General features: G+C 32.3%; 1 protein-coding gene across 1 annotated transcript in view; it reads left to right on the forward strand.

The window, feature by feature from the left end:
- Nucleotides 1-18,696, forward strand: part of LOC130667966 (uncharacterized) — a 184,725-nt gene that overhangs the window by 136,041 nt on the left and 29,988 nt on the right. The window contains exons 3-4 of the mRNA XM_057469914.1: nucleotides 10,255-10,536; nucleotides 15,367-15,527. Coding sequence (XP_057325897.1) covers nucleotides 10,255-10,536; nucleotides 15,367-15,527 — 443 coding nt within the window. The remainder of the gene's footprint in view (nucleotides 1-10,254; nucleotides 10,537-15,366; nucleotides 15,528-18,696) is intronic.

Here is an 18,696-nt window from a genome sequence, read left to right on the forward strand (position 1 = left end):
AAATCCAATTGTTTATAAAATTAGTTAACAAAATTTTAGGGGTACCCCGCCGCCATCCAACCCCATTTTATCCCCTTCTAGCCACACTCTACCTGTTAAATTTTGATAATCTAGACAAAAATAAAATAAAAAAAAAATTTGTAAACAAATCTTGTTTATTTGGGCTAAATAAATCGTATATTGAGTTATGGGCAAATCAATAATTTTATTTGATGCAAATATATAATATATCTATTTGAGGAATTTAAATTCATCAAATAAATGATTTACTTGAGATAAATAAGGTGGTATGTAATTGAAATACATGTATAACCTCTAGTAATATTTAAAATAAATCAAATACGTATTAAACAAGCTCGCTGCTAGCCGCTGAAAATGGGTTTTTATAAATTATTTTTCGATACTTATTAAATAAAAAAGATGATATGTCTGTAATCTAACGGATTCAGAAAATCTTCATTTATAAACAGAGTTTTAAAATAAATAAAGTTTTCATAATTTTATTTCCATTGAGTTTTCTCTCATATCTAAGTATTCGAAACGTGTACACTACAGTGAACCCTTAAAAGGCAACTTTCATAAGTACATAATTAAAATAGAATAACTCATGTAGATATTTAAAAAAATTTGAAATTCTAACGAATTTGATGTTTCAAATGTATATTTGGTACACGGAGAAAATTTTATGGTAAAAATTACTGTTCAGTCACGAGCTTAATCATTTTGAAAAGCTTCGTGTACTTTCGCTACTTACGGGAGCAGCCGAACTCGCTACTGACTTGAATGTCAGAATAGTGCCGGGTCACTCGCTATCTGGGCCCGACACCTGCAATTTCTTACTCATGACCGTGCCACGTCGGCATGAGAACCCGCTACCAGCCGGCCAATCAGAGAAATTGCCGGCTAACTATTTCCTGTTGGCGCGCTTTTAAGCCAATGGGAAAATTCGTTACTGCAGCCATGCTGCCACGTCACCACCGAACAGCCACGAAGGAAGAAGACGACGTCTATTTTTCTAATCTACATCGATCAGTACAAATACAGCTATCCATCCAACCGCTTCGCTCAAAATAATATTCTCTAGTGTGATATAAGTCTGAACCGCTCCGCTAAATCTCTGCTTAAATATTCTCAATGATTAGCTAGTATATCAAGGCTACTGATTATTGAGTATATATTGAATTGTTGCTCGCGTCTTATTAATTATAATTTAATTATCGCGTCATTAACCGCTACCGACCACGTGTCGAATTTATACGCGTATTCTTTTTCAGTCGCATTCGCTATCGCTTACCTTGTAGTTGCATTCGCTATCTTTCTCACAGTTTAGTGTACATATTGTTAAATAAAGATCTATTCTATTATCTGTAATTTTGTGTTAATTGTTAGTTATTGAATTAACCACACCTACACCAGAATCCCAAATTACATTCGCTCATTTTACAGTTACCATCAAGTTATAGTACAATTTTTAAACTGAATTATATGATTGATAATATCATTTAAATTATTAAATAAACAATCTGAATGGTAGTGTCTACCATCTGTATGGTAAAGCTTAAAATTATTTATGATAACCAGAAATTATAACTGTTATTATCTAAAATAATTACTACTATTATAAAAAATCGTAATTCTTAATAACCTGATGGTAATGGTTACTATCAGCCAAAATAATGATGACCATCTAAGCTAGTAAAAAATTAAAATATAAACGTTATAGTCAGACGCTTATCTATGTGTAATTTGCTTAACTGGGGAAGTGATTAATTTCACACACACACACACACACACACACACACACACACACACACACACACACACACACACACACACACACACACACACACACACACACACGCACACACGCACATGCATACATATATCTACGCATGTGCACATGCACGCACCCATGTACATAAATACGGGGTCGCACACTTACCCGCACACGCGCATACATGCGCACACTTGCCCGCACACTTGCGCGCACACACACGTGCACACATATACTCTCACACGTACACATGCACACACACGCATGAGCGCACTCATGCACACACTCACGCGAGTACACACACATTCTTAGTTAAGAATTTTTACAACTTTGAATGGTAAGTTTTACCATCTTCGATTCTAACCATTACCATCATCAATTATAACCATGACAATCGTTAATAGTTACAATTAGCATTTTCGATAGTAACCGTTACCATCATCAATTGTAACCATTACAATCTTTAATAGTTATAATTAGCATTTTCAATAGTAACCGTTACCATCATCAATTGTAACTGTTATCATTTTCAATATTAGAGCTAATCATTTTACCGGTGATAAAATGTAATTACCATTTTAGATGGTTAAAATTACAAATTTTGTATTGTAAATAGTACCATTAAATTTTCTCCGTGTAGCGACTATATTTCATTTTTGTATACCATAGATAATTGTCGTATTCACATCGACTGCTATATTTAGTTAAGTCAAGTATATTTATTCGTCACAAAGAAAATTTAACAAAAAGTTTTAAATACAGCTGTTAATTTCATTCAAATACTTCTTCTAACTTCACGTTATGAAGATTGAAAATTTTCAAAAAAAAGGAAGTTATTGGTTTCAGTCTGATTCTCGATAACCTAGTTTTCGACAAATCTCAACGTTTTGAGGTCATAGGAAGCTATTCTGGTTATTTCCAAAAGGATGTCCGACTGTATGTATGTAAGTATTCTGTAACTTTTGAATGGATGACCCGATTTGGCTTTTTGAGGTGGCGTTTGAAGCGGCTCATTAAATTCAAAAATTTTTAATAATTTGAGCATAATTGGTACGGTACGTTTAGAAATATTTCAGAAATAAAATTTTTTCAAAAACGTTTTTTTTTATAACTCCTTACTTACTCCATGGATTGATTCAAAATCTAAACAGACCTAACACTTTATAGGTAGCGTCAATGGCCACCTCAACCATCAAAATAAAATCATACAATCAAAATCGTTCAATTGATTATTTCCAAAAATCATTTAGTGTTAGACACTGAAAAATCGGGTCGAATGCCACGTGAGACGTCAAGATCGGTCTATTAGTTCAAAAGATATCGGCGATAAAATTTTTGAAAAATAACAATTGTCCTTATTTTCTCAGTATAGCTCACGACACAATTCATTAAATGTACCTAAAATTGAACCGAGTGTACCATTTTATAGTTTTGTTCGATCACTACAGATTTTATTCCAATCGATTTGTTAGTTTAAGTAATATTATCGAAGAAATTTAAGAAAAATCACTTTTTTTTACACGTCTCGGATATTTGATATAATGACGCTCTGATCTGATTCAATGCTCATTAAACTTTCTATTCAAATCGTATTCATTGATTTTTGTCCGAATTCATTGATTTCATTAAGCAAAATTTAAAAAACTGTGTCACGAACGGAGGGTTGTGACGTTAATTATGTTTATTTAAATCAATAATTGTAATTCTTTTATCACACGAGGTTACTATGATCAGATATGGAGATCCCTAATTTTTAAACTATGAGATTACAATCTCTTAATCGCTCATTACCTCGATGATTTGAATCTATACTATTTACTTACCTTGACTAGTAATGAGTGGCTTGTACTAGGAAGGGATCCGCGTTATTATAAATAACCCGCGTGGCAGTAGGGGGTCCCGGATAAGTATCATGGAAGGATGAGTGGGTTTGGTGAATTATAGGCACTCGTAAACACCTCGTTTTCTTATGTTTTATAATTACTTTGAAGGTTGGCTCGGGCGATCATCATACACTGAGAAAAGAATTTATCAAATATTAATAAAATTTATCAATATTTGATAAACAGCTCAATTAGATTGTTCCCAAGTCGGTCATTATCAAATATTAATACAGTTTATTAAATATTAATGAACAGCTTATTAAATATTAGCAAACGTGTTTATTAAATATAAATAAACAGTTTATCAATTATTGATCGGTAGTTTATCAAATATTAATAAATACAGACTGATCTATAGGTTACGTTTCTACATATCTTATATACTATCGTGATATGTAATCAGTTTGTTTAGTTAATATAGGTTAGGTGGAATTTAGCAAGCCCCACTTTTTTAATCATTTTTCTATAACACTTTATTTTATTTTTTTTTTATTATTTCAACAAGCATAAAAACAATTTGTTAGTTGTAACGCATGTATAAGGCCATATGTTAGGTTAGAGGGTACAACGCCACCACACTCATTAATACTATATACAAATCTCACATATCAATAGTTGATAAAAGTTTATCAAATATTAATAAACTTCTATTAAATATTGATCAGCGACCTATTAAATGTTAATATCAATTTATTAATATTTAGTCGATGGAAAGATCGATATTTGATATGTGTAGGATAGTATTTAATAAATACAGTCAAATATTTGATAAATTAATTTATCAAATATTAGTAAATTTTTCTCTCAGTGTAGTTAAGCAGCATTGAGCATGATTGCTACTTGGCTGGGTGACCACTTAGCCCCGCGTTGGGCTCGAGCGGAGGTCTCTGAGTGTTGGGCGTGGGATAAAGATCTAGTGATCGGTAATATGGGAATTTTATCGATCACTAGAGCTTCTCCTCAGCCGTACAATGAAGGCAAAAGGGAGAAGTAAGTAGCTTGCGAAATAAAAGGAAAAAGTGTACAAGGCCAAAAAGGCTATACGCCGCAACTTCTGATTTATTATTATTTATTTATTAAAAATCTCTTACAGTTAAATTGAAGTGCGAGCAACGATTGCAGGAATATTTGTTGATACACTGAGTTTACACAATATATCGTTAATTGTCTTTATAACATGGTTGAGTATTTCTACAACAAAAGGTATCAACTACAAAGATGAGAATGCTTAAAGATAACTAGGATAACTAGTTTCAATCTGGGTGAGCGGTTTACTGTACTAGTAAGACTTTATAATAAATTTATATGAAATTGGTCGAAAAATAGTTGTGATACTATTTGCTTCTAAGATTCCAAATTATTGGTAGAGATCAGCAGATCTTACTTGCTCGTAACAGACTGACAAAAGTTGCCATTATTCCGGGGTTTATATATTCTTAAGGAGTTTGGTTGTCCTTCTTCAATAAGCATTGATGTGTTGATAGCTCCTCCCGAGTCAAAAATAAAAAGGTGATTTAAGCCTCCAAATCCTACACGGATAAGAAGGTTCAAATCATCTTTTTAGAATATGAATATTCATACATCAAAAAGGTGATTTGAACCTAAACGTGGTAACTTTGTCCACTTCTACCAAGCTAAGGTTCAAATCATCTTCTTAAAAAGGTGAAGTAAGCCTCCAGAGCCTAAATTTATAGATCGAGAAAAACTCTCATCGGATCGCGTACAATTGGTAAAGAAACAGAAGGGAAAAGGGGGCCACTAATTAGAAATGACCACCATGATCGAAAAAAATTTGAAATTTTTGAATTCCGAAAATAATTTCATAGTAATAAATGTTTTGTTGTGAGTTAAAAAATAATAAAATTTTAAATATTAATAATAATGGCTAAAGTTATACGAGTAGGCATTCAAATAGAATAGTACTATGTCATTCGAAGTTTGAATTGAATAATTAGAGTCTTTGACTTATTAGTGAATGATTAATTAATTATTTTATGTGAACAATAAATACAAACGATTAGGGGTGTGCGAATATCATTCGAATCGAATCGAATCGAATAGAACATTCAATTCGAAATTCGAATCGAATATTCGACTAGCTCGAATTATTCGAATAATTCGAAATATTTGAATAATTCGAATAGATCAAATAATTGTCTTGTGCTCTTAAATTAATCGATTTCAATGGAAAAGTTGTCTTGTTCGGGTGTATTTGACTCAATTTGAATATTTTTTTCATAGAACTCATTACTCAAATAATAAACATTTTATTGTTAAAAAAAGTGTCATCCGGTCATATCTGGAATGAAAAGGTAAATTTCGTATGTTGATTCGAAAATTCTACATAAATTAAATAAAACATGCTACATGGCAAAATTTATTTAAATTTTCCATGTCAGACAGTCTGCAACATCTATTTGAAATGCGATTTTCGAAAATGGGACTGAAACCAGTAACTTCCCAAATTTTAGAAAATTTACAATTTTCTTAGCGAGAAGTTAAAAATGTTGATAATTACGACGAATACGAATTCTTCTTTAATTTAATAATTAGTTTATTATTTGGTTTGGATTCAGATTATTCGAAAAATTCGAACGATTCGAATGATCTGAACGATTCGAATAATTCGAATAGTTCGAATCATTCGAATTATTCGATTCGAGACCAATAATTCGTAAATTAGAATATTCGCCACCCCTACAAACGATGTATTGGAAAACGGAAACTGCCGAAGAATTTGAAAAAAACTGCTGAAAACTAATCTGCTGCCGCCGGGATTTGAAACCACGACCTTACGAATATAAAGCACAACCTCTGCCGCACTGCTACTCGGACGCTGACGATCAGTTGAAAATATCTTTATGCATTTAGAACGCAGATATTATTATAACAATAATATCATGCCAAAGAATTGAGCTCATTCGAAGTTACAGATTAAAAGTATGGTAGGCCTTTTGGGTTAAAACATCTTTTTAAAAAGGTGATTTACTCCTTCATATGCTACTTTTAGGACATTGAGGACTTAAATAACATATTACATTTAGCGACAAGTCCATCATCAAAAGAACTGAGGTTTTTAAGGTTCAAACTACTTTTTTAATTTTGACTCGGGCTTAGCTTGGTTAACTCTTTTTCTTCGAAAAGTACTTCGAGTGACCTAGTTAGGTTGTCACACTATCCAGTTCATTTTCATTTTGTCATAAGGGATGGTAACAATATTTATTATCGTAAACTATCGTTTAACAGTTATTCTTAGAATTTGACCTTTTTTGTCATGAACCTTAATTAAGTTAATATTATTTAATTTAATCAATTTGAGTCATAATAAATGTGTACCGTTCGTTACAACTGCTTGCTGAAAGCAGAGCTCAAGAATGAATATATTAAAAGATATTACTGAGTTCGTCAAGCTCAAATAGGTGTATTGACGAAAGTGTTTTCGAGCTCTTTGAGCTTGAAACAAGCGGGAAGTATATGGGCTTGCCTGCAGGGTCTGCCGGTATTCAGATTTGTTTTTAAATGATAAAATTTTAAATAGTTTTATGAATTGTGCCAATATTTATTGTAATTGTTCCCAGTCTCTAAAGTTTAGTTGCTTGTTTAATTTTTTTTTTAAATAGATAAAAAAATGATTGCCTGGTTTGAATAAATAAATGTAAATATTATTGTGATTTTTAATTATTGTACTGATGGGTGCTCACTTGTTTATAAATTATTTCAAATCGTATTTAACTTGAGAATATAAATGAGTTAACAGTGAAACCACGTTTAACTGATATTTGGAGTCATTTCCTTGGTGAAATGCGAAATGTAGAATGTACATCAATCACTAAGAACATCAAAACTCCTATAGTTACTATTGGGTACCGGGGCTACCAAAATCTCTCTAGGGTTTCTCATTCTGACAGCGCGTAGAGCTCGTAGCTACCTTCTGTCTAGAGAGTATTTGCATCGAGCATAAATAATATATACTACATTTCCCTTTAGGAAAGAGATAGAATTTCTGGTTGTGCGCCAACGAAAGGTAAAACGAATCCTTATGATCGGACTGAGTTGAATAATTTTAAACTAAGCTGCATATACTGCAGAGGAAATATAACTCAGTTTTTACGATTGTTTTTATGACTGTACTTTGATTTTATTTTTAAAAAATAAAAACAAAAAAGATAATTACTTAAAGACCCACAAAAAATGATGAAAAAACAACTTAAATTTCTTACTTTAAAACATTGTGATTTTTTGGTACTATTAAAATTGTATACAAAATAGAAGCATGTTCAGATATTAATCAATCACGTTTGTCACTTATAAAATAACCACTTTATTTTTGTAGTTTATGATTTATTCTGAACAAAATATTAAATCAAAATCAGAAAGTTATAAATATTATTGCACGCCTCGAACGCGAAGCAGAGAACGCTTGTTTACCCATACAAAGTTTGGAAACCAGCCCTAGGATGGCCCATCGCTGGGCAAAGTATGATGATTGACGGCTAGTAATTGGCAACTTTTAATGGCCCTTGAATGGCTGAATATACTGATGATAACGTCGGCCCATTAATGGCGCTCAACTATCGACCGATCAACGGCAGCCAGCAATCAGCCAAGCAAGCAAATAAATTTAATTTTAAAAAATTTTATTATTATTATTCTCGTAGAGTTTATGATCATTAACGTTAAATCTATTTAACTGAGGTAAATAATGTCAAAAAACTTCGATGAAAAATTCTGCTGGGCTCTGGGCGCGAACTGCCGTCCTTCTGATTGCTGGATCTGAACGGTAGCTACTGGACCAACCTTCTGATACTTTTAAATTGTAACGAGTAAAATTGGGTTAAATTAAAATTATATTAATTAACGTTAAATATGAACCAAATTAATTATTAATCAAAATCAGTTTAAAATCTAGCAAATCGGAACTTAGACGAATAAGTAATTTGTTATCAATTAAAATCACTACATTGACAATTTCAAATAAACAGTTACCCCTTTTTGCTCGGTTTAGCTCGCCGGAGTCCAGGGTTGAAAAGGGATCTTTGAAATATAGACAATTTTTAATTTTATTGAATCTAATTTACGACCAGACTTTTTAATTCTTTTGTTTGAAAGGAATACGGCTTTACTGATCTGCTTAATTGACATATATTTATTTAGAACCTTATTTGCGTATGAGTAATTACATGTAAATTAATATTGCTTAATGCGCACTGTAATACCATACTTTAATTGTAAGGACTCTATTAGTCAATGATGTTAATATTATAAATACGGTTTCGCCCCGAATATACTTGCTGGGCTCATCAGTAAAGTTGATGCAAGTATATTCTACTTTAGACCGTTGAAAAGATGTTAAAAAATTGACGGTGAATCCTCAATATGATGATGGTGGTGCAACAAGTTCCCTAAATAAATATATGTCAATTAAGCAGATCAGTAAAGCCGTATTCCTTTCAAACAAAAGGACAATTTTAAAATAAACAATAATCAAAACTTTACTTAAACAAGAAACAAAACAAAACCTTTTTACATGAGCTTCGATGCTCTGTTCTACTACCTTTACAATAATTAACATCAATAATTAAACGCGGGTTAATTATTTATAATCTCGGTTTACAATAATTCTTTTAAACAAATTATCGCGGGTTACTATTATTTCAACAAATTATCCCGGTTCACGCGGTCAAGTAACACACAAACACACTCACACACACATACACTCACACACACCCCAATAGCAAATTTCGCGGACTAACATCGCGGATCTACCCCTTTCCCGGGTAAGGGAAAGCACTCAGTTTTATGAAACATAAAAAACAATTTAATTAATGTTTTTAATTGTATAGAAAAAAAAAATTAATTTCATTACTTATTAATTATTTCCAAACTTGAACATATAAATTTACTTCATGTAAGAGTGTTTTCGAGCTCGAAAATTAAACCACAATAATGTTTCCAAGCTCCTTGAGCTTGAAAACAGCGATAAGTCTTGGGGCTGGCCCGCAGAGCCAACCGTTGACCAAATTTTTTTAAAAATAAATACTCACTGTATAATTTTATGAAACTTCAAAATATTTCGTGCAGTTTCAAAAAATTTTATGAAATTTTACAGATTGTTACCAGGCCGATTTTAGTATAAAATATTATAAAAAGATTTTTTCACGGGAAGAAAGATTACTATTATTTTAGAAATAATATTACAATTACAACTATACCGAAGCAAATCAATTTTAAAAAATGTTTATTTAAGTACATGGTTGTGTAAGCTGTTTCACTGTGCAATGGCGCCTGAACATATAGTGGAACCAATTTCATACAGTGGAACCTAAACATGCAAACCTTTCCAATAAGACAATTTATAGATAAATTGAGAAAAATAACCATAACCTGAACTGGGGAATCGAACCCAGACTATGTCAGTATCACGCCGAGTGCTCTACCAGTTGAGCCGTCCGGCATTATACTATATCTTCAGTCGCGTTATTAAATAAAAGAAGAGAGCATTTATTTTTCTCATGTACTCTTATTCCTATTGAATATGTAATTTCAGATTAAATAAGCCTTTTTTTTACAATGTGTATGTTTTGTCTCTTGTTATAGCGGATAAAGGGATGCTCATCAAACTTGATTTCCGAGATTATTTTGAGCTTGAGGCACCAATGACTACTAGCGATAAAGATCCAGAGTGCGCATTTGATTACTTCGAGGTGCGTGATGGATTCTATGGCTTTTCTACTCCTATTGGCAACTTCTGTGATAAAAATTTTCCTCCTGAAATTACATCCAGGACAAGGTATCTCTGGTTACGTTTTCATAGCGATGATACGATTGAATACAAAGGCTTCAAAGCAATTTGGAGTCAAGTACCAAGGCCAACTTATCGTGAGTATTAGTTAACATTACGCTTAGATAATGCTTTTACCTGTAATTAATTTAAAATCATTTTTGTCTTTTGATGGTGAAGTCAGCGTCAATAACAAAGTGATACTGCTTTAAGTTTATTTGATGTTGATTTTGGTTATTAAGCAGATTCGACCGAAACTAGTGAGTCAAAGTATTGTTTGAATTTTTTCGTTTGCTAAATTCTCCTAATAGTTATAAAAATCCATTGTTATAATTTATAATAACATAACGAATTTATAAATTAATATTTATTACTTATTTAATTAAAGAAAGTAATGAAATCACTTGGTTATTTTTGACTCATGATTTAATAAAAAGATTTGGCAACAGCGCGTTCTAACTTCTTACACATCGATATTCAAATTAAAGCGGAAAAAATTTATTTCTAATCTCGTCTCTCTTATTAATGTATTTCTATCTTTGTTTTTTTTTCGCAGCTGCTTCCGCGAGGTTGCCAAACCCTCAATAATATGTATCTCTGTCGATGAACAAGATTAAATAATAAGGTTTAACTTGAATCATTTAAATAATTACAACGGTAACACTATATTGTTAAAATCTTATCATATTCTGAAAATATTCAAGTTTATGGCATATGGTTTTTTATTTCTTAAGCTTGGGAGGTTAATAATGAAAAAAATCCAATAAGTCATGACGAAAGCTTGTCCGCCATAAGAATCTGTGTATAAGAACATCATTCATCATTCGAAAAACGTCATTTTTAAATCTTTTTTTCTAAAAATCTTGACGGTGGATCATATCCAAATTTTGAGAATACATAGATAAAGTACTTCTTTACATGTATAGTAAGTTTCAAATCTTAAAGTTGGAAAATCATTTTTACATAAGATTCAGTCGAACCTCCTTAGATGGAAATGGTTATAAATTAATTGAGGGTAAAATAATTATATTGCAACGTAACAAAAAAAACTAAGCTCCCTCTATAAATATCCACTCATTCCAAGACAATTGAAACTTTTTAAGTTGGGGATACAGGAGCTAAAAGTTCCAATTTTAACAAAAAGCTAAACATGGAGAAAAATGGGCTTAAGAAATCTATGAATTTTTATTATGCTGTTGACCAAACTTGAAACAGGAAGTTGAGTTGCCAACAAATTATTATGTTACACTACAAAAAACACTACAACCATTATATACTTTAAACTTATTGATAAATTGTAATGAATATTATTTGTCTAGATTAGGAATTATAGTAGAGAACAAAAAATTTTTAGTGGCTCATAATAATCCTTATAGTGCAGCATTAGTATATTGCATAGTTAGGATACTAAGATAGTCTTTATGTGGCGAGAGCAATGTTTTCAGCACGAGTTGTAGGGTTACGTACTCGAGCCGAAGACAATCTGAGTGTCCTACTATGCACTATATTTTATTCAACAATTGCCTGATTTATGCGATTAATGACAATCTGCGAAGCGAAGTCTGTGGCTGTTTAGCGACACGGTGCACCCACAAAATCACAAGAAACCATCGGCTTTAAAATTCAGAATTCATATTTCATTGATTTAAAATTTACTCGGATGTTCTACTTATTAATTTTCATATTTATTAATAAATAAATACAACACAACCACGCAGTATAACCCACTCCCATATGATGAATTGAAGTAACCATATTTAGTGTACTAGCCGTTTAACATGGATTTAAAAAAAAAAAAACGTTAAGTCGTTCAACGAGTTCTTACGATGTTTAATAGATGGAGCTCAGTTATAACTCTTGAGACGCGTGGTGAAACGTCATTTCAACACTCACTTTTCACAATGCTGGTGGAAGTCGAGGACATCTACTTTGACTTTACTCAACTTCTTTGCAGCAGTCGATAAACAGCCGTTTAGGGTTCGCAACGCAGACGTCATAAAGTGCGCAAATCAGGCCTGCGTTGAATAAGATAATTTTTTTATGATTTAACATTCTGTTTCAAGTTTGGTCGACAGCATAATAAAAATTCATAAGTTTCTTAATCCCATTTTTCTCCGTGAATGTTTCTAGAAAATAACTACATGTATAATAGATGACTGAGGAATTTCAGTTTTAAATTTTACATATTTTTCATTTTATAAACATTTTAAGTTTTATAAACCATTCAATTTAATTTTAATATTTCATATCCATTTGAATTTGTTTTTGCGACGATAAACTAAAAATGAATATTTATTAATTGCATTCTTTAAAATTTTGACAACTTTATGATCATGGTCTTTTAATATAAATACAAATAATAATGATAATAACAACAATAATATGTCATATGCAGAATTAATATTTTATTACTGAGCTATTCTCTAGAATTTCTATATTACCTTATTGTATTTCACTCTGCTATTGACTGCAATTCTGATGTATGTAATTAACGAATGGCCGAAACAGTGAGTGCTAGAGAATAACGTAAATTACCTTCAGTAGAGAAATTATGAGACATTTCGAAAATAGATAATTTGTCGTAAAGCGTATGTAGCTCCCGGCTAGTAACTAGAAGTAATTTATGTTATCATCACTGTTTTGCTGTTTCATTATGAATATCACCAACAAACATTTGCTTCCTATGTGGGACAAGACTGCGGAATAGTGAATCGCTACCTAATTAATAGCAAAACCAATTAATAAAAATGAAATAAGAAATTCGCTTAGATATATTTTAAGATAAAATTTTTATGATTGAACTTTTTTTTGCAATTTAATTTCTGAGTACATTTAAAAAAATTTTCATTTTACGGCACCATAAAAATTAGATAAAAACATATTTTTAAACAAGAAAACATTCTTTTTATTTCTGAAAAGATTGTCCCACTTTGCAAAAAAATTATTTACAAATTTTGACATACCCCAATTTGCTCAAAACTCATCTTTGAAGAATTCAAATTCTTGGTCACCTTAAAAGTACATATTAATTAAATCTAAATTAAATTTTTTGTGACAGACACTTGAAATGTACGATATTTAGCGCCTATAGCCGCGCAGCAGCTAGAAATATTAGATAAGATACAGCTGATAATAAAGATACCTAATCGATCTAATAGTGACGTCATCAACGGATCAAAAGATATGTTTTGGATACATGTGCGATAGCAAACGACCAAAAAATATCGAAGTAATTCAACCAGCCATCTTGTGACAAAATTTATCATCATTTTAATTCGTACACTTACCGACATCTCTCTCATTTTCAACAAATACTCAAAACAATCTTAGCAAATAAATAAACACAAGTTTATAACCTGCCATTTATAGGCACTAAATGTAGTACATTTCTAATATCTGTCACAAAAACTAATGTATTTATCTAGTACAATCGAGTCTAAGACACTCATGTGTTGGTACCCTCGTCTTCGGCTCGGGCACCAATCTTTACACCTCACGTCTTAAATACGATCGCATTCGATAGATAAACTAATATAGTACACGGAGAGAAATTTATGGTAACAATCACAATATATTATAAAATGGTTTCCATAATGCATGGTAACCGGTTTTGTTGAAATGTAAATTATAGGAATGGCACCCATATATATTACAGTTATCATTACTATAATATTATAGTAATCGTTACTATATATTATGGTAACCATTACCATAATATTATAATAATGGTTACTATAATATTATGACAATGGTTACCATACATTGTGATAACCGTTACCATATAATATGGTAACCATTACCATATAATATGGTAACCATTACCATAATGTATGGTAACCATTACTATAATGTATGGTAACCATTATCATAACATTATAGAAATGGTTACTATAATATTATGGTGAGGGTTACCATATATTATGGTAATCGTTACCATATAATATGGTAACCATTACCATAAGGTATGGTAACCATTACCATATAATATGGTAACCATTACCATATAATATGGTAACCATTACCATAATATTATAGTAACCATTACTAAAATAATATGGTGATGGTTACCATATAGGAGAAGGGGGGGGCAAAAGGGGGTAGGGTAGGCAAAACGGGGTACCCCTAAAATTTGATAAAAAAAAATTTCATATTTTAAATGGTTTTTAAACATTCCAAAATCACTTCTGTAAATATAATTAAGCGTTACTTTGAATTTTTTTGTTTAAACTCTTTCAAAAATCAATTGTCGGTTGAAAAATATTAATGACGTTTATTTAATGATAAAAACTATTAAAAATTTTTTTTCTTCTTTTGTATCCAATAAACATGTAAAATATAATTTTTCTTCATGTAGATTACTTAAAAAAAAAATCAACTTAATCAAATTCGTTTAAAATCCAGAATTTTTTTTTTTTTACCTTTGTTAGGGGGTACCCCATTTTGCCTGCAGAAATGAAAAATTTTTTCTTCAACGGTAACTGAAAATTTCTTCTATTTACTTTGAATATCAAAAAAAAAAAAAGATTTAGCGTATTTGAGACCTCGAAAACTTGGTATTTCCTTAAGTACCCCCTTTTGCCCCTCCCACTCCTATTATGGTGATGGTTACAATATATTATGGTAATCGATACCATATAATATGGTAACCATTACCATAATATTATGGTTATGGTGACCACAATATTTGGTAACGATTACCATAATTCTTTCACATGCGATATGGGAACTGTTACCATAATGATGGGAATTGTTCCCATACTTATGGGAACTTTTCCTAGAAAGTATGGACCTACATCTCATAATTCCAAGTAATCATTACCATAACGGTATGGGATGATATTTCATAAGCGCACTAGGAACGGTTACCATAAATTTCTCTCCGTGTAATACTATCGAATTTAGAAAATCTTACTAGATTTCGTTTACAGCGGGAGTACCGCCCGAACCAGAACCTTGCATCAAATATGTGACTGAAGAAGCTGAAGCATTAATTAACAACACTGCTATTGAAGAAGAAAAAAAAATAGCGATAAAAAATAATGTACCACTGGATTGTTTATGGGTTATTAGAGCGAAAGAAAAATGGCGAGTAAGTATATATGATTCAAATGACATAAGAATTTTATTTACTTTGAATATTTCTAATCCATTTCTTTTTTTTTTTGTAATTCACATAAAAATGACTTAGTTTCATGGAATAATAACATTAAATTTATATATTTACCAACTATAATTCATATTTTTTTATAACTGTCATAAATAATAAATGACTGTCCATTTTCATGGATGTTACTCATCATCATAAAAAAAAAAAATTACAACGTAAAAGTAGGGTGAGACATGAATAATTTTTTAATACTATTAAATTTAGTCACGGAACTATGAGTGACATGTTGTGAAATAAAAATAATTTTACGTAGTTCTTAAGAGTGTAGTGTAGTCTAGTTCATCGGATAACAAAATAGGCTATTTTTGGGAATTTTATCCTAAAACCAAGTGGGTAGTCAAAAATAACACACTTCCCAAATAACATAGAATCACCATAAGCAATACACAGATATTTAATACACCGTAAAACGTGTTTTAAATGCCCGCATGATAATAATGTATAGTTCTAAAGTATACGACAAAGTACCGCCATGTGTATATTTTCTATAAACACGGCAAAATATGTAATAAATGAGTTATAACATCCCGTACAAAAAATGATAGATCTATCCGAGATCAATGAGAAGTCTACCATCGATCTGTGATAGATCTATGAGAGGTCTATGATCAGCGTCTCTGGGGAGACAACTGCATTTTTTTTATTTTTAATAAACTGAAAGGATGATGGTAGTTTAAATTAATTTGAATGAAATATTCCGGTGAATTTTTATAAAAAAATAGGTTATTTCAAATAACGATCCCATACACTGTAAAAAATCCGGAGTGAATCCGGATTAAAATTAAATCCGAATTCACTCCGGATTCACTCCACCACTCGGAAATCCGGAGTTTTTAAAAAAATCACTCCGCATGCGGAGTGAATTCGGAGTTTCTGTTAGCGGAGTGACGCGGATTTCATTTTACTCCCAATTCGCTCCGGTCCGGAGTTTTAACGTTTAAATTAATTTATATTAATTGTTAAACAGCGTGTGTGTGCGAGTGTCTGTGTCTGCGCGTGTCTGTGGATGTGTGTGCGTGCGTGAGTGCGCGTGCGAGTGTACAAATGTGTGCGTGTGTGTGTTCGGGTGTGTGCGTTTATGCGTATGTGTTCGGGTGTGTGCGTGCGTGTGTTCGGGTGTGTGCGTATGTGTGCAAATATGTGCGTATGTGTGTTTGGGTGTGTGTGCGTGTGTGTTCGGGTGTATGCGAATGTGTGCGTATGTGTGCGGGTGTGTGCGAATGTGTACGTGCGTGTGTTTGGGTGTGTGCGTATGCCCGACTAGAATTTCTTCCTGATTTGCCTGAAGTACCATAAGGACCTTATCAGGTTAATGTAAGGTTTGCCTTATTAGGGCAAACCTGACAGGACCTCATCAGGATATCCTTATTAAAAAAAAAGTTATTTGCCATCAGGTCAACCTGACGAGTTCCTGATCAGGACCTCGTCAGGATAGTCTTATTCAAAAAAAAGTTATTTACCGATCGGGTCAACCTGACGAGTTCCTGATCAGGACCGTATCTGGATATCTCTATTAAAAAAAAGTCATTTGCCATCGGGTCAACCCGACAAGTTCCTGATCAGGACCTCGTCAGGATAGTCTTATTCAAAAAAAAGTTATTTACCGATCGGGTCAACCTGACGAGTTCCTGATCAGGACCGTATCTGGATATCTCTATTTAAAAAAAAGTTATTTGCCATCGGGTCAACCTGACAAGTTCCTGATCAGGACCTCGTCAGGATATCCTTATTCTAAAAAAAGTTATTTGAGATCGGATCAACCTGACGAGTTCCTGATCAAGACCGTATCTGGATATCTCTATTAAAAAAAAAGTTATTTGCCATCGGGTCAACCTGACAAGTTCCTGATCAGGACCTCGTGAGGATAGTCTTATTCAAAAAAAAGTTATTTACCGATCGGGTCAACCTGACGAGTTCCTGATCAGGACCGAATCTGGATATCCTTATTCAAAAAAAAGTTATCCCATTCCTTCAAATATTTCATTTACAGGCTAAAAATTTAGAAAAGTACAAAAGAATATAATATAAAAATCACGTCGATCATTGTAGCACAGATATTATATTTACACTTTCAAGATCACTTGTGTATGTCAGACCAGTGGATAGCATCGAGGACTTTGAATCGAAAGGACGCAGGTTCGAGCCCAGCAGTTATCGGGATTTTTTCATCAATAAAAAATATGTTTACTTCCTCTAATTAATGCTTTCAATACAATAGATAACATTCTCGTTCGAATTAAAATTCTCTTATTTTTGTTTCGCAATTTAATATTTTTTTTAAAATAATTGCTAATAAGGTAATCCTAATAAGGATTTGATGAGGATATCCTGGTAAGGTCCTGATAAGGCAATCCCGATAAGGACCTCATGGGTCTTATGCGTTACATCCATATCAGGATCCTCGTCAGGATACCCTGATCGGGACCTTATTTGACATAAAATTAACCCGATAAGGACCTTGTCAGGCCCTTATGAAAAATTCTAGTCGGGTGTGTGTTCGGGTGTGCGCGTGTGTGTGTTCGGGTGTGCGCGTGTGTGTGTTCGGGTGTGTGTGCGTGTGTGTGTGCGAGTGTGTGTGCGTGTGTGTGTGTGTGCGTGTGTGTGTGCGTATCGGTTGATCATCAGTACTGTAATACGCGAATTTTTATTTCGATTTTACTTAGTGGAATTATATTTTATCAGCGACATTCCTAAAACTCCCCTCTGGAGTGAATTTCACTCCGAGAGGAGTGAATAATAAAAAATTCATTCACTCCGCATTCACTCCGGATTCAATCCGCATTCACTCCGCGAATTTTTTACAGTGTAATTGAACTGTTTTATAGAAATATGAAGCAACCGCGAATTTGATACAATTTTCTGATAGATCAGTTCCAGAGGCATGAGGGCGTATAAAAGTTTGCTTTGTCGAATCAGCTAATTTACATCTAGAAAAATTAATATTGAAAATTTTCTCTCTTTATTTTAAGTATTTTTTGAAGTCAAAAAGATTGAACAAAAAGTTTTCAGAAAAAAAAGTTTGTTATATTTTTTATAAGTCGATAGATCTTTAGTGGGACGTTTTTGCAAACATTTCGTTTGTTTTTTTATT

The sequence above is a fragment of the Microplitis mediator genome, chromosome 5 (genome assembly GCF_029852145.1).
Source record: "Microplitis mediator isolate UGA2020A chromosome 5, iyMicMedi2.1, whole genome shotgun sequence".
NCBI classification, from domain to species: Eukaryota; Metazoa; Arthropoda; class Insecta; order Hymenoptera; family Braconidae; genus Microplitis; species Microplitis mediator.